General features: G+C 45.2%; 1 protein-coding gene and 1 pseudogene across 3 annotated transcripts; both read left to right on the forward strand.

Annotated features, from left to right (window-relative positions):
- Positions 1–880: 880 nt before the first annotated feature.
- LOC311593916 (nuclear inhibitor of protein phosphatase 1-like) lies at positions 881–1,918 on the forward strand (annotated as a pseudogene). The gene has a single exon. The product of its transcript is annotated as a nuclear inhibitor of protein phosphatase 1-like (transcript).
- Positions 1,919–11,371: 9,453 nt separating this feature from the next.
- Positions 11,372–24,444, forward strand: AMD1 (adenosylmethionine decarboxylase 1). Of its 2 annotated transcripts, none has more exons than XM_084777720.1 (8): positions 11,372–11,829; positions 17,366–17,452; positions 18,744–18,870; positions 19,902–20,004; positions 20,972–21,014; positions 22,668–22,905; positions 22,986–23,141; positions 23,752–24,444. In XM_084777720.1, the coding sequence occupies exons 1-8, from the start codon at positions 11,720–11,722 to the stop codon at positions 23,890–23,892; spliced, it is 1,005 nt and encodes a 334-aa protein (XP_084633846.1). In that variant the 5' UTR covers positions 11,372–11,719; the 3' UTR covers positions 23,893–24,444. The 2 variants fall into 2 exon arrangements, with proteins under 2 accessions (XP_084633846.1, XP_084633847.1); XM_084777721.1 differs by lacking the exon at positions 11,372–11,829 and adding an exon at positions 12,218–12,349.
- The last annotated feature ends 374 nt before the right edge of the window (positions 24,445–24,818 follow it).

Genomic DNA, 24,818 nt, shown 5'->3' on the forward strand with positions numbered 1-24,818 from the left:
AGGTAATGAATGCTCCATTTTGTAGCCCAGGCTACCCTAGAACTCAGTATATAACCTAGGCTAGACTTGAACTTCTTCCTGACTCATACTTTAAGTAGTTTAATTACAGATATGAGCTACCATGGCCCATTTAACTGTGTGTGTGTGCATGGGTGTGTGTGTGTGTGTGTGTGTGTGTGTGTGTGTGTGTGTCTGTGTGTGTGTCTGTGTGTGTGTCTGTGTGTGTGTGTATGTGCATTCTCAAGGACCAGCTCCAGGAAACAGTGAAGAGGAGAGAAGAGAAAGTCTTCGTGGATCTGCAATAGGGAGAATTGAGCAGGCAGTGACCAGCTGGTTAAGGGACACCAACCATTGGGGAATGACTAACTATAGGAACTAGTTGCTGAGGAGAGGTTGAGGAATAGAGGAAAAAAAGAAATACTGAGACCCAGGTATAAACTGTGGTCCAAAAACTGAAAGGTCTTGTAGCCCAGGAGAACTTTGTTTTTCTACTTCTCGTCTTCTGTTACTTGCTCTCTGTTACTCCTTGGGCCAACCCCAGTACTTTATTTTATATCATGATTTTCTCATCTTTTACAATTAATACAGCATTTCAAAGTCATCAAAGCTCCAGGTGGTGGTGGCGCACGCCTTTAATCCCAGCACTCGGCAGGCGGATCGCTGTGAGTTCAAGGCCAGCCTGGTCTACAAAGCGAGTCCAGGACAGCCAAGACTATACAGAGAAACCTTGTCTGGAAAAACCGAAAAAGAAAAACTTTAAAAATAAATTATATAAAAAAACTTAAAAAAAAAAAAACCAATTTTTTTTTTAATCCTTTAGATAAGACCTGGAGACCGGGGGTGGGGTGGGGGGTGGGGTGGTCGGGGGTGGGCAGGGAGAAGCAAAATGGCGGCAGCCGCGCGCTCCGGCTCCAGTCTCCCACTGTTGGACTGCCTGTCCTGGGCAGGTAAACCTCCACCTGGCTTACAACTGGATGTGGTGAAAGGAGACAAGCAAATTGAGAAGCTGATTATTTATTGAGAAGTATTACGTATTTGAGAGGAGCCCTGATCTGTGTGACTTTACCATCACCAATCTTGCTCTTGAGTGTACACAGCACTGGCTTCCCACAAGCACCTGAAGAGAGTTTTCCTGATAGATCTCAACAGCACACACGGCACTTTGCCGGGTCACATTTGCTTGGAACCTCACAAGCTTCAGCAGATCCCCCATTGACTCCACGGCCTCGTTTGGTGCGTCCCCAAGGGCATACACTCTTCCAGAGAAGCCGGAGACCTCGCCGTCAGCTGGGAAAGGAGACGAGAAGACGTGGAGAGGGCGATGAGCTCAAGGGCTCGTTGGGACTTCCAGAAGAGGAGACCGAGCTTGTCAACCGGATGGAGTGCAACACCGCCCACAACAAGCGGATATCAACCCTCACCATTAAGGAGGGAAACCTGGACGTTCAGAGAGCGAAGAGGAAGAGGAAGAACTCACGGGTGACTTTCAGTGACGATGATGAGATCATCAACCCAGAGCACTTGGATGCCTCGGTTGGTGGCTTCCGGAACTTGGTGCTGACGTCACTGGTTCCAGCGAAGAAGAAGCGAATGGCGGTCTCTAGCCCTCTGGGCCTGGATGAGTCAGGGAGCAGGCGGATGCAGAACTTTGCCTCCAGCGGAGGACCCCAAGGGGGGTAGGGCTGTCCCCCACATACATAACCACGTGACATCCATGGGCCAGCGCTCGTTGGTGGCTTGCCCATGCCCGAAACTCGCCCCTGATGAGAACTTGACAACTGTTGTACCATCAGCAATGACCATAAACCCCACACCAAACCCTGCAGTCTATAACCCTGAAGCTGCAAATGAATCCAAGAAGAAATACGCGAAGGGGCCGTGGCGGGCCAAGAAGCCCACACGTTCCTTACTCATTTGATATTTTTGATTATGGAGAGGGTGAGGGGGGGGATGGGTGGAGGGGGCTGACAAAGGGAGCTAATGAACTGGGGAGAAGACTTTCCGTGTGTGCAGTATACCTTTCTGAAAGTCTCCTAGGGTCCTAACCACGTAATGCTGAGACCAGGGGTGGGGCCAAAATCCCAGGGAACACTTGAGTCAGAACACGTGGAGCTTTAGAGAAAGGCTTTCCAGGTCCTTCTGAGCAGGCTGCCCTGGCGCTCTCCTAGTGGCGCCTCTTCCTAGGGCTGTTTTCACGTGGAATGGGTGGAGTCCAGAGCTAGGGAGGGGCGGGAGCCTCACTTGCATTCATTCCCGTCCCCTCGTCCCCTCGTGAGTCCCAGGTAGCAAAGCGGTTGCCATGGATCCCATGTTGGTTTCCTTGTTCATTTTAAACCAAGGTGTAAACTCAAGCTTTGTCTTGGGTCCATGGTATTGAGATCCAATAGTTAGGCCTTTCTGCTCTGTCCTTTCTGGTGGAGTGAGGTCATTTTGAGTTCCCTTTGTCTGTGGCCAGTGTCACAAGGCACAGGGTTATGGGGTTTACAGTATTGTTGGACTTTACCTACTGTCCTCGTATGCACTGAACCCTCCACTTGCCTCGTTCCCATTTAGTTCAAGCACTGCTGCCCTTCCTGCGGCGACACCTTTTGTGTGCTCTGAGGCCGTTTCTTAGAGAGTGACCAGTGGGGGCAGCTCCCCGTGAACGGGAAGACTACTTTGCAAGGACCAGGTTTGCGGTAGGAGAACATGCTCAGCTGTTGGTTTGGGGGCTCCCCTGACACACACACCCCCTTACAGACTTCTGGTTATTCAGAAAGCTAGGCTAGGCCTGGCTAACAGAGACAAGGTAGGAACCACTGTACATTTGTGTAATAGGCCTTTGCTGCTTTAAGTGTAGCTTTTTACCTGTAACCTTTATTACATTGTAAATTAAATAAATGTAACTTTTGTCATTAAAAAAAAAAAAACAAAACAAGACAAGACATGCCAGTCATGGTGGCACATGCCTTTAATCCCAGCACTTGGGAGGCAGAGGCAGGCGGATTGCTGTGAGTTCCAGACCAGCCAGGTCTACAAAGTGAGTCCAGGACAGCCAAGGCTACACAGAGAAACCCTGTCTCAGAAAAGCCAAAAAAAAAAAAAAAGAAAGAAAGAAAGAAAGAAAAGAACAGAAAAGAAGAAGAAGAAGAAGAAGAAGAAAACTCAAAAGAAAAAAACAAATGAAAAGTCTTCAGAGACTATCTGTGTAGATATTTTTAAACGGAAGCAATGAAAATCCTTATGAAGTAGACAAACTTTACAAAAAGTACATTATGAGTTTTTGTTTGCTGAATATTTGCAAGAAAATTACGGCAGTGTATTTTGCCAGGGCAATAGTCACATTGCTCACGGAGGGCTTTGACACGCTGTACATGTCTGGCTGTTTGGCTGTTGTGAAGGTTGTTCTTGTGGTTTTGAAGTTGCTATGTCCCCCAAGCTGACCTCAAAGTAATGATCCCTTGCCTCAGTCTTCAGAGTACGCCAGGCACGCATCACGATTCTTTTATCAGCTGTTAAATATTTGACTTATCCTAGGAAACATCAAGATTTCTGTGTTTTAATGCCTTTACTCTCACTGGTTTCATTTCTTCCACATAAGCCACCACGCCAGCTGTTTTTTATCTTTCATCCATGTTTAATGAGATATAGTACAGAACAGTCAGTAATTCCAAGTAAATATGGCTTTCTCACATTTGGCACACCTCCTAAGTCCATAGAGTTTCAATACAACAAAAGTCAAAGAGCTTTGGAGACAGATCATATATGTCACTTAAATTTCTTCTTTAAATCTCTGTGAGTTCAAGGCCAGCCTGGTTCTACAGAGCAAGTTCCAGGGCAGCCAAGGCTGTTACACAGAGAAACTCTATCTCGAAAAAAAACCAAACAAAAAATTTCTTCTTTAAATTTTACTTTATGAGCCGCGTGGTGGTGGCTCACGCCTTTAATCCCCCCACTTGGGAGGCAGAGCCAGGAGGATCTCTGTGAGTTCGAGGCCAGCCTGGTCTACAAAGAAAGTCCAGGACAGCCAAGGCTATACAGAGAAACCCTGTTTTGAAAAACCAAAAATAATAATAATAATAATAAATAAAAGAAAGAAAGAGAAGAAAAAATATTTTACTTTATGTGTATGGATGTTTTGCCTGTGTGTATGTCTGTACAACAAGTACATGGAGTGCATGTGGCAGCCAGAAGAGGGCGCTGAATCCCCTGGAGCTGGAGCAACAGACAGAGGCTTCCATGTTGGGCCTGGGAACCAAACCCTGGTCCTCTGGAAAAGCAGCAGCCCAGGGCTCGTTACTGCTGAAGCGCCCCGGCATTTTAGTTTCTGATTTTAAGTGAACCGCCTCTGCTTGCTAGGTTCTTTCTTTCTTCTGTTGACTCCTCTTTCCAGTTCCTTGCTTCCATTGCTTTTCCTTCTGATCCTTAGGGGTGTTTTCCTTCTTCTGTTGCTTCTGTATTTTGTTGTAATAACACCATATCTTTTTTTTTTTTCAAGACAGGGTTTCTCTGTGTAACCTTGGCTGTCCTGGACTGTGTAGACACAGAGATCCTCCTGCTTCTGCCTCCCTGAGTGCTGGGATTACAGGCATGTGCCACCGTGCCTGGCCCACCATATCTTATTTTTATGTGGTATTTTTTTAAAAGAATTATTTATTATTATGTATACAGTGTTCTGCCTGCCAGAAGAGGGTATCACATCACATTACAGATGGTTGTAAACTACCATGTGGTTGCTGGGAATTGAACTCAGGACTTTGGAAGAGCAGGTGATGCTCTTAACCACTGAGCCATCTCTCCAGCCCCTTTTATGTGGTATTTTATATTTTCAAAAAATACTTGTCTTGTGTAGGTGTAGTGGCACATGCCTTTAATCCTAGCACTCAGGGGGCTGCGCAGAAGTGCCAGGTGTAGGCTGGAGAGATGATTCTACAGGGAAGAGAATTGGCTGCTTTTCCAGAGGACCAGGGTTTGATTCCCAGTCAGTTTGGAAGCTTGAAACTGTTACTCCAGTTCTGGGATTTAGCGCCCTCTTCTGGCTACCACAGGCACTCCATGCACTCCAAATTGAGTTTGAAGTAAGCTTTGTCTACAAAGTAAGTTCTAGGACAGTGGGAGCTATGTTAGAGAGACCCTGTCTCAAAACCAGAACAAATCCCATTTGTCTTTCTTTCTCTGTGAAGCCTCATAATAGCATGTTTTTTGTTTGCTAGTTTGTTTTGGGGGATTATTTATTATTTGAGACAGGGTTTCTCTGTGAGTGATGCCATATGCTTTTGGTTGGTTGGTTGGTTACTTTTCGAGACAGGGTTTCTCCGTGTAGCTTTGTCTGTCCTGGACTCACTTTGTAGACCAGGCTGGTCTCAAACTCACAGAGAGCCACCTACCTTTGTCTCCCCAATTGCTAGGATTAAAGGCCTGTGTCACCACACCCAGCTTGTTAAGGTTATTTATTTATTTATTTATTTATTTATTTATTTATTTATTTATTTTTAGTTTTTCAAGACTGGGTCTCTCTGTGTAACAACCTTAACTGTTCTGTACTCACTTTATATACCAGACTAGCCTTGAACTCACAGCAATCCGCCCGCCTTGCCTCCAGAGTGCTGGGATTCAAGGCATGCGCCACCACGTCCGGCTGGTTTTCGTTTTTTTTTTTTTAAAGATTTATTTATTTATTATTATGTATACAGTGCTATGCCTGCATGTACACCTGCAGGCCAGAAGAGGGCATTGGATCACACCCTAGATGGTTGTGAGCCACCATGTGGTTGCTGGGAATTGAACTCAGGACCTCTGGAAGAGCAGTCAGTGCTCTTATCCTCTGAGCCATCTCTCCAGCCCCTGGCAGGTTATTTTTATATAACTGTTTGTTTCTCAATTTCTCTAGTAACCAAGATATCACACAACTAATTGAGACACTATAATATCATTTAAACAACCAAGCAGGTTTTTGTTTTGTTTTTTGTTTATTTGTTTGTTTTGGTTCTTTGAGACAGGATTTCTCTGTGTAGCCTTGGCTGTCCTGGACTCACTTTGTAGACCAGGTTGGCCTCAAACTCACAGAGATCTATGTAGTGGATGTAAACATGTTTTTTTTTTTGATCCTAAGTGTGGGATGTGAAACAGACTTGTGTGAATGTGTGCTGTGTTTGTCCACTGGAAACAGACTTGTGATAGGATGCGTGATGCTTGTCCACTAGGAGAGGAACTGCCTTTTGTGGGGTCATAGTCTTTGCCAACTGATAAACATCCTAATATGGACTCTTTTTGGTTTTGGTGTTGCTTCCTATTTTTTGGCTGTTCATCACTTTGCTTAGAGACATTCCTAAAGAGAAATGCTCCAGAGGATGCTCTGAGGTCCCGGCTGCTGCTCCAGATTCCCACTGCTGTGGTTGCAGTCACCTTTGCTGAGTTGCTGGTTTGCTGTTTAACGGGTCTGCTGGGATCCTGACGATGAAAAATGGAATCACTCCAAAGAACTGAGTCTTTAAAAAGTCTACTTCTCCTGTTCCCATTAACCACTTTTCTCTCCCATCTAGGGTGGGTGGGTTGGAAGGGAGGTATAGGCATTAAAGAACCCCAAATAAAGCAGGTTTGAAAAAGTTCGAAGCCTACATCTTCGCCTACTTCTACCTCCAAGTGCTAGGCTTGGAGGTCTATGCCACCGCCCTGGCTGTGGCTTCTCTGATTCCAGCTCTCTGCCTCCTGAGTCTCCTGGACCTTTCCTGAGGCTGAATCCCCTACTTCCTTTTCTAACTCCTCCTGCCCTGGCTGGCAGAAAATCCAGCCCTATTCTCTCCCCTGCTCCACAATTAGCTGTAAGTTGCTTATTGGCATACCAGGGGGGCAGTTGGGGAGCAGCAGAAATGAAACACATGGATACAGGACATTTTCCAAACAAGGATTACATCAGATACAGGCGGCCTGGGGGGGGGGGATAAGTAGGGGGGGGCAGTGGGAGGGGAAAGGTACAGAAATCAGCCTTTGACTTACCCCAATAACCTTATGCCTACACTACATTTCTTTCTTTCTTTTTTTTTTTTTTCTTTGTCTAATTTTGGTTTTTCGAGACAGGGTTTCTCTGTGTAGCCCTGGCTGTCCTGGACTCACTTTGTAGACCAGGCTGGCCTTGAACTCACAGCGACCCACCTGCCTCTGCCTCCCAAGTGCTGGGATTAAAGGCGTGCACCACCACTGCCCAGCCTAAGGTAGGAACTTAAAACATCACACCCACAGCCAAGAACACAGGGAATAGGCACATGGGTTCTCGTGTGCGCTCAGCTGGCTTTTGCCTCTCTTACACTGTTGAGGGCCCCGTGCCTAGGGAATCCTGCCAACTACAATAGGCTGGATCCTCCTACTCACCCAGAGCAGTCCCCCACAGACATAACCACAGGCCAAGCTGCTCTAGATAATTCTACACGATGACTCTTCCTTAGTGACTCTAAGTTGTGTGGAGTTGACTGTTAAAACTAGCTAGCACAGCTGGTAAATAGTATCAAGAGTCCTAAGTGCAGCCGCGGCCATGGTGGTGCACGCCTTTAATCCCAGCTCTCGGGAGGCAGAGGCAGGCGGGTCGCTGTGAGTTCAAGGCCAGCCTGGTCTGCAAAGCAAGTCCAGCACAGCCAAGGCTACACAGAGAAACCCTGTCTCCAAAAACCAAAAAAAAAAAAAAAAAAAGAGTCCTAAGTGCAGAGCTAACCAGTCTCAATAAAGGGAAAATTTTTATGCTACCAGTGTGATACTGATTCACTTCCAAGTTTTCTGAAAATGTAAAAATTGGCTCTCACAAACAGGAAAGAGCCAGTTTCAACACTTGGGGCATTTTAAAAATTAAAATTAAGGGCTGGAGAGATGGCTCAGAGGTTAAGAGCACTGACTGCTCTTCCAGAGGGCCCAGGTTCAATTCCCAGTACCCATATGGCAGCTTACTACTGCCTGTAACTCTGAGATCTGACACCATCACACAGATACACATGCAGGTAAAACACAAGTGCACATAAAATAAAAATAAATTATTTTTTAAAATTAAAATTAAAAGTATATGAATGGCTGCAGAGTACAGCTCAATGGTAGAACACTTGCCCACCATGGGGTTGTAGGACGCATTATCCTTCAAAGTAACTGGCTTCTAATCTTTTTGTTTTGTTTTTCTGAGACAGGGTTTCTCTGTGCAGCCTTGGCTGTCCTGGACTCCCTTTTGTAGACCGGGCTGGCCTTGAACTCAGAGATCCGCCTGCCTCTCCCTGCCTTGCTTCGAATCTTAAACACAGAGAGTACAGCAACAGTGCAACCGTAGTGATGGGATTGAGGCCCTCGGCTCGGCAGCTAGGAAGGAGATGGATTCTACAAACAGTTATACGAGCTTGGAGAAACCTTCATCCAGTCGAATCTTGAAAAGGAGGCTGCAGTGTGGGCTGTGTTCTGGACAAAAGGTTCTGTCACTGATCCCTGAAGCTGGAACTTGAAATCCTACTCCTCATGTGATGCTATTAATGTATTGCCTCCAGGAAGTAAACAGGTTTATAAGGTGGAACCCTCCTATGTTGGATTAGTGCCCTTATTTTAAAAAAAGAAAGAAAGAAAAGACAAAGAATTGAGAGCTTTGAACCTTCGCTGCGGTGGTTCGTGGCAGAGGGCCCTCCCGGGAACCCAACTCTGCCACCTATTTTTGAACTCTCTGTTCCAGAACTATGAGAAATAATTATATCTATTATAGCAGCTCGAACTTACTAAAAGAAAATGAAAACTTGATCATCACCTCGAAAGAGGCCCTGAAGCAGAGACAGAGACTCTAGCTAGGCCCCGTGGGAACTCCCTGTCCACAGGAAGAGTGAGATAGTAAAATGTGTGCTATTTTACGCCACCAAGTTGGTATGGTTTATTGTGCAGCAAGAGATAACAGCATGTATAGGAGTACGTTGTGTAGAATTGTATCTTTAGTTAGTGCTAAAAGCTGAAAAAGAGCCGGGCATAGTGGCACATGCCTTTAATTCCAGCATTCGGGAGGCAGAGGCAAGTGGGTCGCTGTGAGTTCAAGGCCAGCCTGGTCTACAAAGCGAGTCTAGGACAGCCAGGCCTACACAGAGAAACCTTGTCTCAAAATAAATAAATAAGTTAGCATATGTGATCTGATCCCATCCCTAACACAGAAAGAGAAAGAAATGCATTAAGCAAAAAATAAACAAGCCTTTATGCAGCTTAAAATCAAGTTGAAAGGATACGGAAGCTGACAATCAACAAACAATAAATATAAAGGAGCAATAAAAAATATATACAGAGATAGGGACATAGCTCATGGGAGACCACTGGCCTAACATGTGTAAGACCCTGAATCAATCACTTAATCACTGGTTCTCCCTGCTCGCTTCTGTCCATGAAGATGTTTCCAGAGAAATTGAACTGAGGAGGGAAGACCGAGCATGGCTGTGAGCAGCAGCCTTCCTTGGACTGCTGGAGTACCAGAGTTAATGCAGAGGAGAAGGCGAGTGCAGTGCCAACGGCCGTCACTTTCTGTTTCTTGACTGCTGATGCAACGTGACACATTCTCGGGACACTAGTTAAGTTATCCTGTACCAAATTAACAATGATTTACCTTGCCAAGATTCTTGGCACTTTCGTTAACTTAAGGTGGGAAAAAGCATAATAGTAATTGAAAAGCAACTAATTATAAGTAATTATAAGCCAAATTATATTTATACCACAATTAGTGTTTGAGGTGGTTTAGTAGGCTGTCTTCATTTCAATAAGCAACCATCAAATAATTGAATAGCTTGTAAAACACGGTAACAATTCCTTTAATCTTTATTCGAAGTATAACCACATCCTCCTTGAATTACTATTAAAGTAGAATAAGTAACATTTATTATATTTCGTCCTAACCCCCCCCCCCCCCAGTTTGAGTTAGTTGCTTTTAAATTCATGGCAAAAGTAATGTCTGTACCAACCTCATTAAACAGCTTTCTCAATAAATTTCCTGGAGACATGTGAATCCATGCTCTTGTAAGATAAGCTAGCCTTGGGCTAGAGAGATGCCTCAGAGGTTAAGAGCACTGGCTGTTCTTCCAAAGGTCCTGAGTTCAATTCCCAGCAACCACATGGTGGCCCACAGGCATCTATAATGAGATCTGGTTCCTTCTTCTGGTGTGCAGGCATACATTTGGGCAGAATACTGTATACATAATAAATAAATAAATAAATCTTAAAAAAAAAAGATAAGCTAGCCTTCAGGGTATGTACACAGCAAATTTCAACTGTGTTTTGCTGTGGACTTCTCTAAGGATAATAGCTTTTAATTTTGTGAGATTGGAGATTTTCCCTCAGTGTTTCCAAGGAACAATAACTTTGTTCCCATCTCTTGCTAGTTAAGATAAAAAAATATTTTCTATTATCATTAGTGAAAACTCTTGGATGCCTGTTTATATTATTACTCTATCTGTGAAATCCTTCTCAGGCATTTGAGAGAGCATTGTAAATTTGCGGGGCACTGGCTATTCAGAGGAACATTTTCCATTAGTTCATCCCTTCAAGAATACTCTAAGAAAAATATCAAATAACCTCGTATTATACCTAATTAAGCTAGTTCCTAGAAAGTTTTGCAAACTAAATCTCCACCAGTTGACCTAATGGAGCGCGGGTTGATAAAGGTGGCTGCTGCTCGCAGCCAACTCCTACGCCAGGCGCTAGGCAAGGCACACAGTGGGAGGTAGGTAGCTCCGGAGCCCTCCAAGGCTGGGCGCCACGTTGCTTTTCTCTTTTGAAATAGGAAGACAAGGCTTCTGGCTATTGTGTAAACCCGTCGAGAGCTGCCTTCATTCCCACATCAGATAAAGCACCAGCAGAATTAAAGCGCATTCCAATCCGACCCCCGGGCAACACGTACGTCACCGACAAACGTTGAGAGTTTTATTGCCTAGGCTGCGTTCCTCTCGAGGAAACATATGAGAAAGATGATTTTTAAAAAAAGAAAAACAAAAAAAAAAACTCGGTTGAAACGGGGAACGTTGCACAGGATCAAAGCCACGGCGCCGACCCAGCAGCAGCGGCCACCGCCCCCGCCGACACCCCTCCAGCCTCCCTCGTGTTCTCTGTTAGCCAGCTGTATGCAGCGTGGGATAGCCTTGTCTATCTCCCGCTCTCCCCACCAGCTCTACAAGCAACCCCAGCTTCCCAAGTACCCAGCCGGACAACAGAGCGGGCTCCCGCTCAAGGGACAGCAGCAGCAGCTCCATAGGCAACCTAGCCGATAGTCCTCCCCTGCACTCCTAGTAGGCCCCCCGCCAGCCACCCGGCGCTCGGCGACGTTTGACTGACACGAAACTGCCCCTATGAGGCCCCGAGGGCGGGCCGATTGCGTCACTTCCTGGCCTGCCAGGGAGGATGCCTTATATAAGGTCTGCGCTCACGCAGACCCCTCGCTTACACAGTATGGCCGGCGACATTAGCTAGCGCTCGCTCAACTCTCTCTAACGGGAAAGCAGCGGACTACAAGAGACTGAACTGTATCTGCCTCTAATTTCCAACAGACTCACGTTCAACTTTCGCTCACAAAAATAGCCGGGAAAATTTTATTAGTCCTTTTTTTAAAAAAAAGTTAATATAAAATTATAGCAAAAAAAAAAAAAAAAGGAACCTGAACTTTAGTAACACAGCTGGAACAATCCGCAGCGGCGGCGGGAGAAGAGATTTAATTTAGTTGATTTTCTGTGGTTGTTGGTTGTTCGCTAGTCTCACGGTGATGGAAGCTGCACATTTTTTCGAAGGGACCGAGAAGCTGCTGGAGGTCTGGTTCTCCAGGCAGCAGTCCGACGCAAGCCAGGGATCTGGGGATCTTCGCACTATCCCAAGGTGGGTACCGGGGCCTGAGGGGTGGCTCGCCGCCGCCGCCTGCGAAGGCACGAGTCTCCGCCTCAGGTGGGGCCAGGTCGGCGGGCGGGAACGGGCTTCTCCCGCCGCCCGTTGCGGGGACCGCCGGCGCCTGGGGGAGGGGAGGAGGCCGGCGCGGCCGCGTGCTCAGGTAACGTCGCCGGCGGCCGGCGGGGGCTGGGGCGGCGGGGCCCGGTCGCGGGGCTCGCGGCCCTCCGGCAGGTGTGGCTCGTTTGCGGCGGGTGAGGGGTGGGGGTGGGGGGGCGGGCGGAGCGGGAGCTGGGCGGGCCTGGGCCGCGGGGCGCCGAGCAGGCCTCCTGCCGCGGGGGAGGCGGCGGCCGCGCGGGGCGCTTGGGCGGGAGCGGCCGTGTCGCAGTGCTGGGCCCCGCCGTGCCCCGCAGCCGAGCGCCTCGGGACCCTCCCGGGGCGTGCTCCCCGGCCTCCTGACCTTGGCTTGTGTAACATGTTACGGAGCTGAGGTCCGGGAGAGCACGGAGGGGAGGTGGGTGAACAGCGTGCGCAGCCCCCCCCCCCCAAGGTAGAAGCTGGTCAGCCCGGGGGGGGGGGGGCTATTCAATAATGCCTTAAGCAGCAGCGAGGGGAAAACCTGGGGGCCCCCCAGCTCGTGCTCCGGGGGTCGCAGGCGACGGCGGGGCGTCGCGCGAAGGGCTGTTGCTCATCTCACTGTGAGAATGAGATCGCGCAAAGAAGTACGCCTGACACTGAGCATGCTTGGACCCGGCGGCGGTGACACCAGCTGCGGGCTTCAGTGACCGGGTAACGCGGGCTCCGCCGGGCTCCTCGGCGCGCCAATGCCACCGGGGTGGCGGAGGAACCGGCGTGGTCCGGTTCATTGAGAGGCGGACCAATGAGCTCGTGGGCTCCTCTGGGGAGCCTGGCCCCAGGGTGTGGACCAATGGGCGTTTTAGGAATGTTGGCTGCGCGTTGCAACCGTCCTCTGACAAAAAGCGAGGAGAGAGAATCCCGGTGGCCACGTGCTGCCGAGACTTTAAGGCACACTGGGAAACGCAGTTCCTACTAGTTGCTGCGGAGGACGTTTCCATTGTAGGGGAAAATGTAGTTCATGTGTTAGGATCTCAGTTTTAAAGCCTCGTGTGACATGTGTGCCATTTTTCAGTTGTTAACACCTTTCACGTTCATTTTCTCATAATAACCACGAAGCAGCTTATTCCTTTCACAAATTCCTTTCTTGAAAAGTTAGTGCTACCAGGTTTTATTTCCTAGAAAATCTTGGTAGGGACTGAATGAGGGGGTGCTCTGGGCAATTACAAAACCATTTGGAAGCTGAGGTGATCTATAACACCATCAGTAAAGGGAAGATTTTCTCAGCTTCCTAGTTGAAAATGCCAGAATGGGACCCTAGAAATGCTCTTAACCTCTGATCCATTTTTGGGGTCCCATTCTGGCATTTCCAGTTTCCAGCACCCACATACCAGTTCACAACTAGCTGTAACTCCGGTTTCGGGGGATTTGACGCCCCTTTGTGCTGGGCACCCACATAGGCAAAACACCCATAGTCATAAAATAAATGTTTGTGTGTGTGTGTGTGTGTGTGTGTGTGTGTGTATAATTGAATAATTAAAATGGCCCCTGAGTAGAGGGAAGCTGGGTCTGAGACAGTGTTTCTCTGTATAGTCCTTTGCTGTCCTGGAACTGGGTCCTAGACAGGCTCACCACCTGTCTCCACCTTGCAAGTGCCACCAAGGACTGGTGCTGCTTTCTTTAAATGTTTGAAAAGCATACTTACTTTGTGTGTAACCAGAAATTGAAATTTTTACTGTTTGCATGTGATTTTTACACATTAAATACCTTTGTAGGTATTTACAGCTAGCTTCAGTCAAGTAGTAGTAGCTGAGTTCTGTTCAAAACACTTGAAAGAGTTCACACCCAACTATTTTCCAGTACCAAGCAAGCTGAGGGTACATTGGTCGAGAGGCAGACGAAGGACAATCTCAGTCTGGTGTACAGAGAGCCCAGGACAGTCAGGGTTACACAGAGAAACCCTGTCTCCAAAAAAAACCCAAAAAACAAAACAGAAAAAGAGAAGTGCCTGAAAAAGGGCATAAAGGTAGTAGATAAACCACCTAGTCAGTGGCTAAACAAGGAGACTTGTAGGGGACCCTGCATCGGTGACCATGGGGTAATAGGATTAAATAAATGATATTTACAGTAGTTATGGTATTAACAGCTTTTGATTCTGTTCTTTTTTTAGGCCAAGGTTGCAGAAGTTTATCAATGTGAACAGACAGACTAAAAGACAATTAAAGAAGCAGTTTATTTTTAAGCATATTGAATCCTTGTCTACAGAAAGAATTAAAAGAATAAGTTTTGAAATAGGGATCGCTTTTGTTGTTTGGTTATTTTGTTGGTTGGTTTTTCAAGACAGGGCTTCTCTTTGTAACAACTCTGGCTGTCCTGGACTCTGTAGACCAGGCTGGCCTCAAACTCACAGAGATCAGCCTTCCTCTGTTTCTTTAGTGTGTGCCATACCACGCCCTGCGGGCCTTCAGCAAGAAGCAACGGAACACTTTAAACAACCTTCTTAGGCCTGATAAAAAGAATGACCCCAATTGGTCTGTTCTGTTTACCAGCCAAAGCCTAGGAATTTTAGTGGCAGTTTTGTGTTAACCACCAAACTGGAAATGTGCTAAAGAGTGAGGAAGTAGTTAGGGATTGGTGTCATGCACCTTTATTCTCAGCACTGGGGAAGCAGGGGCCAGCCTGGGCCACAAGTGAGTTTCAAACCAGCCTGGTATCCTACATAGTGAGATCTTGTCCCCAAAAGTTAAAATAAAATTAAAACAGTGGATAGTGGATACAACAGAATGCTGCCCAACAATAAATGAACCATTGATAATATGCAAAACATGAATGCTAATGTAAGCAGATATGCTGAGGAGAAGTCAGACAAAAGGACACGCTGTAAAACTAGGAACCGAAAACTAATCTGACAAGACTGGTCAGTGGCGGACTGGCAGCCTTATAAAGGGAGGAATGGGTTATGAAGGACCTTTTCATTGCTGGATGTGTGTTTGTGGCGCTGCTGCTGCAAGCCTTTAATCCCAACAGAGGCAGAGCCAAGTGGATCTTTGAGTTCAAGGCCAGCGGCAGCTATACAGAGAAACCCTTTCTCGGAAAAACAAACTGCACTGCTGGCGGGGTATTCTGGCACATGCTTTTAATCCAAGCATTTGAGAGGCAGAGGCAGGCAGGTTGAAGCTATCCTTGTCTACGTAAGCAGGTTGCCGAGGGCTACATGGACACACACAAGGATTTGTTGCTGAATTATGGAGTTGGACATCTTTTCATGTTTGTAAGATTTCTGTCTGGCAAGAACTCAGTGGATAACCCGGGCGTGGTAGCGCACTCCTTTAATCCCAGCACTCGGGAGGCAGAGGGAGGAGGATTACTGTGAGTTCAAGCTTTGTATGCTCACTAATTTGGTAGCTTCCATTGAATTTTAGACAGGGACTGGGCAAACTGCACTTTGGAACTAGCCATTTTATTTTAGGAAGTGGTATGTAATCACCTACATTTATAGATGAAAATCTTTGAACAGCGTGTTGGGATAGTCTCTGGCTCAGCTGCATCTGACAATAGAATCCGTGTACTGTCTTTTTTTTAAATCAGCATTTCAGGTGACTGAAGTTTAACTCTACTCTTGTTTCTGACTTCATTCTGTCAGCCTACTAGTACTGTTCAGTTTTCTTGTGTAGGATTTGTAAAAAGTCTGTGGCTTACTTATACCTAAAGCAGTAGTATAAAGATGATAAAGAGTAATGATGTGGTAGAACAAGAAAGGTCTGTATGTGTTCAGTGCGTGCATAACTATAATTTTTTCCGTATTTGCTCTCAGTGCTCACATAGCATAACCTGTACTTGTTAAACACAGACTACTCTTCCCTTCTGAAATTTTTGGAGTATGTGTGTTTGTGTTTGCTGATATATATGTGTCTGTGTAGAGGATGGAATATTAGAATATTTATGACTGCTTAATGATAATGTCCTTGATTCGATAGCTTTGTAGCATTTGATGGGGTTTCCCTTTTTTAAGCTATTAAAAATTATGCTGGGGGAGTAGTTTCTATACTGTTTTCCATAATGGCTACTCGCTTTTAGTTTGAGGGGAAGCTGGACCTTGTGTGCGCTAGGCTGGAACTGAGTATCAGCTTGTGGTTGGTGCTAGCCTGGTGCTTGGCCTCGCCAGTGGGAGGGTACGAGCATATTCACAGGTGCTGAGCACAGTACTCGGCTTTGTCCAGGCTGTCTGGTCCTAAGAGACAACTATATTGTGCTTCCTCCACCTTAGCAACCCAGCATGCTTCTTCCTCAACTAATAGTGATGTTCAAAGTAGTCAGTGTTTTTTTCTATCATGGAATGAAAAGAATCAGTTTAAAAATCTTAAGTCAAGCAGTTGGACTTTATGAACCAAGTGATTGTGAAGATACATAGTGTCTTACAGCCAGAGGCTCAACAAAAGAAATCATGGCAGGAAAGGAAGATAAGGTTGAAGGCAGTACAGTGCTCTGCATGTAGGCACATGGGAGGCAGCAGCAAGTGGACATCTGAATTCAAGGACAGACCTGTCTCAAACTCCCAATGTTACAAGTGTGCTGCTGATTCTGATTTTTGTTTGTTTGTCTTATTTTGTTTTGATTTAGAGGAAAGGCTGTATTGCTGTCCATATTATAGGATACAACAGGGCTTTATGCAGTTGGCTAAGGCATTTTCTCAGTTTTAATCTGTTTAGAAGTACATTGGAGTTGGTGATAATGGTAGGTGTGTGCTTTATTCCTGAACACCACCATGATTGCTAGCCTGTATTAACTGTTGTATCCATTTGGTTTTATCTGGGTTTTTGTTGTTTGTTTTGGTTTTTTGAGACAGGGTTTCTCTATGTAGCCATGGCTGTCCTGAACTCACTTTGGAGACCAGGCTGGCCTAGAACTCACAGAGAGCCACCTGCCTCTGCCTCCTGAGTGCTGGGATTAAAGGTGTGTCTGGCCCTAATAGCTTTCAATTTTATAGCTAACAAAGCCAACACATTAGGATCACATACTAATATAGTGATTGGAAATTATTAAACTGTCACAGCTTAGTAAAGCAAATGTGTAATTCTGATATACTTTGTTTTTAAAGGATGCTTTCTCATTGACTTAGACATTTGCAGATATTTTTGGTTGGTACAACTTAGGACACGCATGCTGCTTCTGGCATGAAAATGGATAAAATCCAAGGATGTTGTACCCTGTGCAAAAAACCCACACAAGGAAGTGTATGGATTAGAAGGTTAGTAGTAAGTACTGAAGTAACTGCTGAGAAGCCACGCAGTGGTAGTGCACGCCTTCAGTCCCAGCACTCAGGAGACAGAGGCCACGGCTGTGAACGGAGACCAGGTTTGATCTCTAACATGGGGGACAAAAGTTTTCGTGAAAGGATAAATTAGTCTGGTAGAAATAGCACTGTTTGTTAATTTTGTTTTTTGTTGAATAACAGATCTGAGTGGGACGTCCTTTTGAAGGATGTGCAGTGCTCAATCATAAGTGTGACAAAGACTGACAAGCAGGAAGCTTATGTACTCAGGTAAGTGCTACAGTGTGACTGAGCTGCTGCCCTGATCACAGCCTCTGTGGAACCCACACTCTTCTCATCATCAGAATTGGTTTTCCTCCAGTTTTAATAATCTAGCATGAAGCCGGTTGTGGTGGCTCATGGGAGGCAGAGGCAGGCTTAGTCTACAAAGTGTGTTCAGGACAGCTAAGGCTACATAGAGAAACCCTGTCTCAAAAAAAGAAGAAGAAGAAGAATCTGGCATAAAATGTGATTTTTGTGTTTCTAGGTAGTTTTTTTTTAAGCCTTGCCTAGCAGCTCTTTGTGACAGTTGCCGTGTTTCCTACATAGTTAGCAGCAGTGTCTATTGGATGAAAGAGAAACACTAAATTCTAATATCCCACCCATTCCCACTGATCTCTGCCCCAGTTTCTGACAGGGTATGAAATTTTGCTCCATTACAATCAGGTTGCTATATTAGTATAAAAATGCCATTGACTAAATTAGGTGTGAAGTTAGTTTAACCAATACATGCTTTGGATGCCTACTTTTACTGTGGGCTTAAGCCTAGCACTAAGTAATATACATAATGCCTGGTTTTTTTAAAAAATTAAGTCTGTGTTTATCATAGGCAGATGTTTAATAAAATGCTTACTTATGCGCCATGCCAAGTAGATATGATGTGTAAAAACATAGATTTTCTCACAAAGTTTGTTATCTAGTTAAATGAAAAAACCACGTAAGCAGTAGTGCCCAAAATGAGGTAAAGTACGTACTTAGTAAATAGTGATGGGTGCCAGACATGGTGGTACAAGCTTGTTTTGGGGGGCTTTTCTTTGTTTGGTTTGGGTTGGAGGGGGGGTTGAGACAGGGTTTCTCTGTGCAGCCTTGGCTGTCCTGGACTTGCTTTGTAGATCAGGCTGGCCTTGAACTCACAGAGATCCACCGAGTGCTGGGATTAAAGGCGTGTGCCACTACCGCCCAGCTATACTATTCACTCTTAAGAAAAATGAAATTCCACAATTGCAGGAAAAATGGATGTGCTTGAAATGTATTCTTTTCAAGCAAGGTCACACAATATTGGGAGAAATGTATGTATGTATAAAAGAAGAGGAGGCTAAATATTAGTGGGTATGAGGAAAGACTGAATGCATGTTATAGGATATAACCTAAAAGGATAAAAAGCTAATTGCTTTGGTGTTGGTACATAAATGCATAAAAATACATTCGTCAGTGATGTAAACGTCACAAATATTGATGAATAGATTAATTGTATTTTCAGTAATACATGGTGCAGTAATGCTCTTGTGCCTTTCTGTTGCAGTGAGAGTAGCATGTTTGTCTCCAAGAGACGTTTCATTTTGAAGACATGTGGCACCACCCTCTTACTGAAAGCACTGGTTCCCCTGTTGAAGCTTGCTAGGGATTACAGTGGGTTTGACTCAATTCAAGTAAGTACCCAGACATGTTATGTAAAACTGATGAATAATTTCTGTTTGGAGTTTAATATTTTACCTCAAGGAAAGGGATGTCATTAAAATCTCAGAATTTTGGTTTCTTTACACCTCCGGTTGGAACTGAACCCAAGCCTCACAGTATGCTAGTGAAATGCTCTGTGTTAAATTGTACTGCCTGCCTTGCCAATACTGTTGGGGCTTTGGCTTTTTTGTTTTGTAATACAGGATGTTATCACATATGCCTGCTTGCCTAAAACTCAGTCCTCCTGCCTCTCCTTTCAGAGTTCTGGAATTACAAGTGCCTGGTCCCACACCCAGCCTACTTTGTGGGATGGGAAGAGATGGGGCGGGTTTGCTGTTCTCAGGCTTTAGTGTCCTTAAAGCTGTGAGCCACATGCCCGCCCCACTAGTGCAGTTTTGATTATCAACTACCCTTGTAAGAAATCTAAAACGGCCTGGCACAATTGGCGCATGCCTACAATCCCAGCACTCAGAGGCAGAGGCAGGCGGATCTCTGAGTTTGAGGTGAGCCCAGGACAGCCAAGGCCACACGGAGAAACCCTGCCTCGAAAACCAAAGAGAGGAAAAAAGAAATCTGGGAGGCCGAGGCAGGGGGAGTGTGACTGGTATACATCGTGAGGCCCTGTTTGCTTATTTAATGCGTGCATATGAATGTTTTGCTTACTGTGTGCCTAGTGCCCATGGAGGCCAGGATAGGACATCAGATCCCTGGGGCTGGAGTTAGGGCCAATGAGTGTACATGTGAGTGCTGGGCATCAGACCTAACGCCTTCAGAAGAGCCACTGCTCTAGGAAGGAATGTACTTTGTCTCTATGGTTCTGATCCGTCAATAGACACACTATCTTGTATTCCAGTTTAAGACCTACATTGCAGTAGTGAAAGCCGGTGGCTGCTATATGCCCTTCACAGTTGAAACTTAAATATTTATAAAGTTTTGGTTTTGTTTTTATATGTAGAAAATTGATTCAGAAAAAATATTAAATCAATCAATCCCCTCCCCCCAGAGCTTCTTTTATTCTCGTAAGAATTTCATGAAGCCTTCTCACCAAGGATACCCACACCGGAATTTCCAGGAAGAAATCGAGTTTCTTAATGCAATTTTCCCAAGTAAGTAAAAGTTAGAGTATAGCAATTCTTTCTTGCCTTCTGCAGTGGGGACACAACTATTTAAAGAAGAGCGGGTTTTTTAAAAGATTTATTTTATATGAGTGCTTTATCTCCAGAAGGCACCAGATCTCATTATAGATGGCTGTGAGCCACCACCTGGTTGCTGGGAATTGAACTAAGGACCTCTGGAAGAGCAGTCAGTGCTCTTAACCTCTGAGCCATCTCTCCAGCCCCCAACCCAAGAAGTCTTAATGATTTTGCACAATCACTTAAAGAAATGGATTAAAAGGTGAAAATCTGGGGACACAGTATGTGTAGTTTGCAAATAATGGTGAATGCATACTTAGCAAGTGTGAGGCCCTGAATTTGATCTTCGACACTATAAGAAGTAAAAGACTTTAGACATTTGCCAGCTATTTGTGACGTCACACACTACTCATTGCCAGATAGTGGTGGGAATTGACTGTGCTAAGAGAAGTGTTGAAACTGTTTCGGGAGGATATGTAAGTAAAGCAGCTTAAATATTAAGCAGTTGTTGCTCCAGCCAGGCAGGGAGGTGCACGTCTGTGATCTCAGCACTTGGGGAGACAGAGGCAGGATGATCCCTGTGAGTTCCAGGCCACCCTGCTCTACAAAGCTAATTCAGGACAGCCAAGGCTACACAGAGAAACTCTGTCTTGAAATAACCCAAAAAAGGGGTTACTTGTTACTCTTGCAAAGGACTCAGGTTTGGTTCCTGGTGCCCACGTGGTAATGGACCTGGCCTCTATGGACACAAAACACCCATGTGCAAACTCATACACATAAAACATAGCAAAAAACATGATTTTCTCATTAGAATTGACCTGCCTTAATTTCTATTCACTGAGGACATTACTAATCAGCGGCAAATAATACTGTTTATTGAATGGCCGATAATAAGCTACCCTGTTAAAGGAATTTTTTAAAAAATACTCTTTCCTCACAGATGGAGCAGCATATTGTATGGGACGTATGAATTCTGACTGTTGGTATGTAATTTTGATTTGGGTTTGTTGCCTATATTTATGAGTTTTGGGGGGTGGTGGTGTTTAAGCTAGACACTTGTTAATCCCAGCTACACTGGAGGCTGAGGTAAAAGGCCAGTAAAGTCAAGTTGGTGAGATAAAATAGAAAGGGAAAAAAATTAGAGATGTAGTTTCGGTGTGTGGTGTTTTTTACTTAGCTTGTGTGTGTAAAGCCCTAGGACTGTTCCTTAATACTGTAAAGGAATTTGGGGGGGCAAGTAAAGTTGGAGTTTGTTTGAGTTTTGTTGTTTTGGAGGTAGTTTTACTATGTAGCTGGCTGGCCTGGAATTCCACATTGTAGACCCAACTTATCAAACTCAAGAAGTGTGCCTATACCTGCCTTCTGAGAGCTGGGATTAAAAGTGTACGACTGCGGCTGGAGAGATAGCTTAGTGGTTAAGAGCACTGGCTGCTCTTCCAGAGGACCCAGGTCCAATTCCCAACACCACATGGCAGCCCACAACTGTCTGTAACTTCAAGATCTGACACCCTCACACAGACATACATGTAAGCAAAACACCAATGCATTAAAAATAAATCATTTTTTTATTAGTGCACTACCATGCCCATTGCAAAGTTGCTTTGCAATTTTTTTCTGTGTGCTTGGTCATGTTCACATCCCATTCCTACTTGTAACTTCTCTCAGATTCCTACCAGTTTTTTCTTTTCTCTTTTTTTTGAGACAGAGTTTCTCTGTGTAACCAGCTCTGGTTGCCCTGGAACTCTCTGTAGACCAAGCTGACCTTGAACTCACAAAGATCTGCCTGTTTGCTGCCTCCCAAGTGCTGGGATTAAAAGCGTGTACCACCACTGCCCAGTGATCCCCACCTTCTTTATGTGTCCTGTGTCACACGCCTTTAATCCCAGTACGCAGTTTTAGGGCAGCCTGGTTTACAGAGTGAGTTCCAGAACAGCCACGTTAACACAGTGAACCTGTCTCAAAAATAAACTAAATAAATGAATGAGTAGTTGAATGAATTAATGAAAAATTATTTTTTTAGTAAGCCATTGGCTCCAATTTATTGCCCAGATCTGTACCCTTGGGTATTTGACCATGCACTAGAGTTTGGCTAACCTGCCTGGAACCCTTAAATGAAACTGACTTTTCCCTCAGCTGTCCTTGCTTTTCTGCTAAGGTTGGTGACTCATGACACACTTGCTTCCCACTCCAGGCTTGACTGTGTGCAGGCAACCACCGCTGCTGTGAAGGTTAAAGCGTGGGCATTAGGAGAGGGGGCCTGGGCATCTCTGTGAGTGAAGGTGTGCACCCCCTGCCCTGTTGGGCTGGAGCTTCTGTTTTTCTTTTTCCTTTTTGGTTTTTTGAGACAGGGTTTCTCTGTGTAGTCTTGGCTGTCCTGCTGGACTCCCTTTGTAGACCAAGCTGGCCTTGAACTCACAGCGATCTGCCTGCCTCTGCCTCCTGAGTGCTGGGATTAAAGGCGTGAGCCACCACTCCCGGCCTAAAAATGTGTAGCCCAGGCTGGCCCCGAACTCGTGATCCTTCAGCAAGTCCTACCAGTGGTGCCACCACTACCGGCTGGGCTTCTTAAAAGAAGCAGTGGAAGGCTTGTTCTAATCTGTCGGCTGTGTTGAAGAAACTGTTTTACCTCTATGTAGGTACCTGTATACTTTGGATTTCCCAGAGAGCCGAGTAATCAATCAGCCAGATCAAACCCTGGAAATTCTGATGAGCGAGCTTGACCCAGCAGTTATGGACCAGTTCTACATGAAAGACGGTGTTACTGCAAAGGATGTCACTCGTGAGAGTGGAATTCGTGACCTGATACCAGGTTCTGTCATTGACGCCACACTGTTCAATCCTTGTGGCTACTCGATGAATGGGATGAAGTCAGATGTAAGTCATTAGAAGACTGAGGGTTGTTTTGCTGTCTGTTTCCTCCTTTCTTCTACTAACAACAAAAACTTCTCTCCAAGGGAACATATTGGACTATTCACATCACCCCAGAACCAGAATTTTCTTATGTTAGCTTTGAAACAAACCTAAGTCAGACTTCCTATGACGATCTGATCAGGAAAGTTGTGGAAGTCTTCAAGCCAGGGAAATTTGTGACCACCTTGTTCGTTAATCAGGTAATTTGACTTCTTTCTTTCTTTCTTTCTTTTTTTTTTTTTTTTTTTTTTGGCTGTACAAGGTCTTGCACGTGCGTGCAAGGCCAGCACTTCCTGCCTAGCTCCTGTGGTTGCTAGGGGCAGTAAAGCCTAAGGGGAAGGAAGCAGGCTTTGCCTTGAGGCCACTGACTGCAGCTACTTGGCAGAGAAGAGGCTTCTGTGTTTCATCAGTTTCTCAGTAGTCTTTGTTCTGCACGGCAACCTGTTAGTAAGTTCTACCTTGCTCTCTGTTGACACCTCAGAGGTGCACACCAACCCATGAGAAGAAAAGGTCAAATAAAATGCCACATTTGGGGCTGAAGAGAGCACTCAGCATTTAAGAGCACTTGGGTTTATCAGAGGACCTAAGTTCAGATCTCAGCGTCCGCAGCAGATGGCTCACAGAGACTGCAATACCAAAGAATCATATAACTCTGGTCTTGCCTCGCACGCACGCATACACACAAACATAATTTCAGTAAATCTCTAGAAATGGGGTTTTAAGATAGTTATCTATTCAGGGCATTATTGTTTTGTTTGAAAACAATCTAGAGATCAGAATTGCTAATGTTTGTTTTGTGTTTTCCCCCAGAGCTCTAAATGTCGCACAGTGCTTTCTTCACCCCAGAAGATTGAAGGCTTTAAACGTCTTGATTGCCAGAGTGCTATGTTCAATGATTACAATTTTGTTTTTACCAGTTTTGCTAAGAAACAGCAACAGCAGCAGAGTTGATTAAGAAAAATGAAGAAGAAAAAACGCAAAAAGAGAAGACACACAGGAGGTGGTGGCCGCTTTCTAGATGTTGATACTGGGGGCCGTGCTTTCGATGACCACCACCTTGTAGTTGCAGAAAGCCCTAGGTGTAACGATAGTGTAATCATTTTGAAGTGTATGCGTTATTATATCAAGGAGTTAGATATCTTGCATGAATGCTCTCTTCTGTGTTTAGGTGTTCTACGCCACTCTTGCTGTGGAAATGAAGTGCATGTGGAAAAGAACTTTGACTGTATGACTCTTTACGACACGTGTGAAAATGATTCCATTTGGTTTATGCACAGTGTAATATTTCTACAGGCATCCTCCAAAATCCCCCACAGACAAGGCTTTCGTCCTCATTAGATGCTGGCCTCAGCTGACCATCTACGGCTGTTCTATTGCTGCCAGAGTTTTTACATCCAGTTACCTCCACTTTCTAGAGCATATTCTCTACTAATGTTACTCAAAACCAATTTTTACTTCATACAGGTGTTTTATGCAATGGCAATTAAAGTTTTTCTTCCACGAGTTGTCCTTGTAAGAAAATAATTACAGTTTTGTGTCCTACTGTTATCGTGGTTGCTCCTGCATTTATAGTCTTACTGGGTGATTTCCCCTCTTCCCTCAACTTTCCTCACCCTGATACAGCAATACACTGGTACACTGTGGGCTTATATAACAATCTTAACACCCAGGTGGGGAAATTTAGAGATAGTCCCCTGGCTTAAGTTTTTCTAAGACATAAAGAATGTGGTCTCCTTATTGGCATGAACTTCTGGGGAAGATAAATGACAAAATTGAATGTATCATCTGAACGAAACTGAATGTCCAGGGGTGGTTAGCAGGAGAACCCATTCTCCTGGGCACTTGGAGGCAGAGGCAGGTGGATCTGTGAGTTCAAG

Source organism: Acomys minous (assembly GCF_964271855.1).
Source record: "Acomys minous genome assembly, chromosome: 3".
Classification (NCBI taxonomy): Eukaryota; Metazoa; Chordata; class Mammalia; order Rodentia; family Muridae; genus Acomys; species Acomys minous.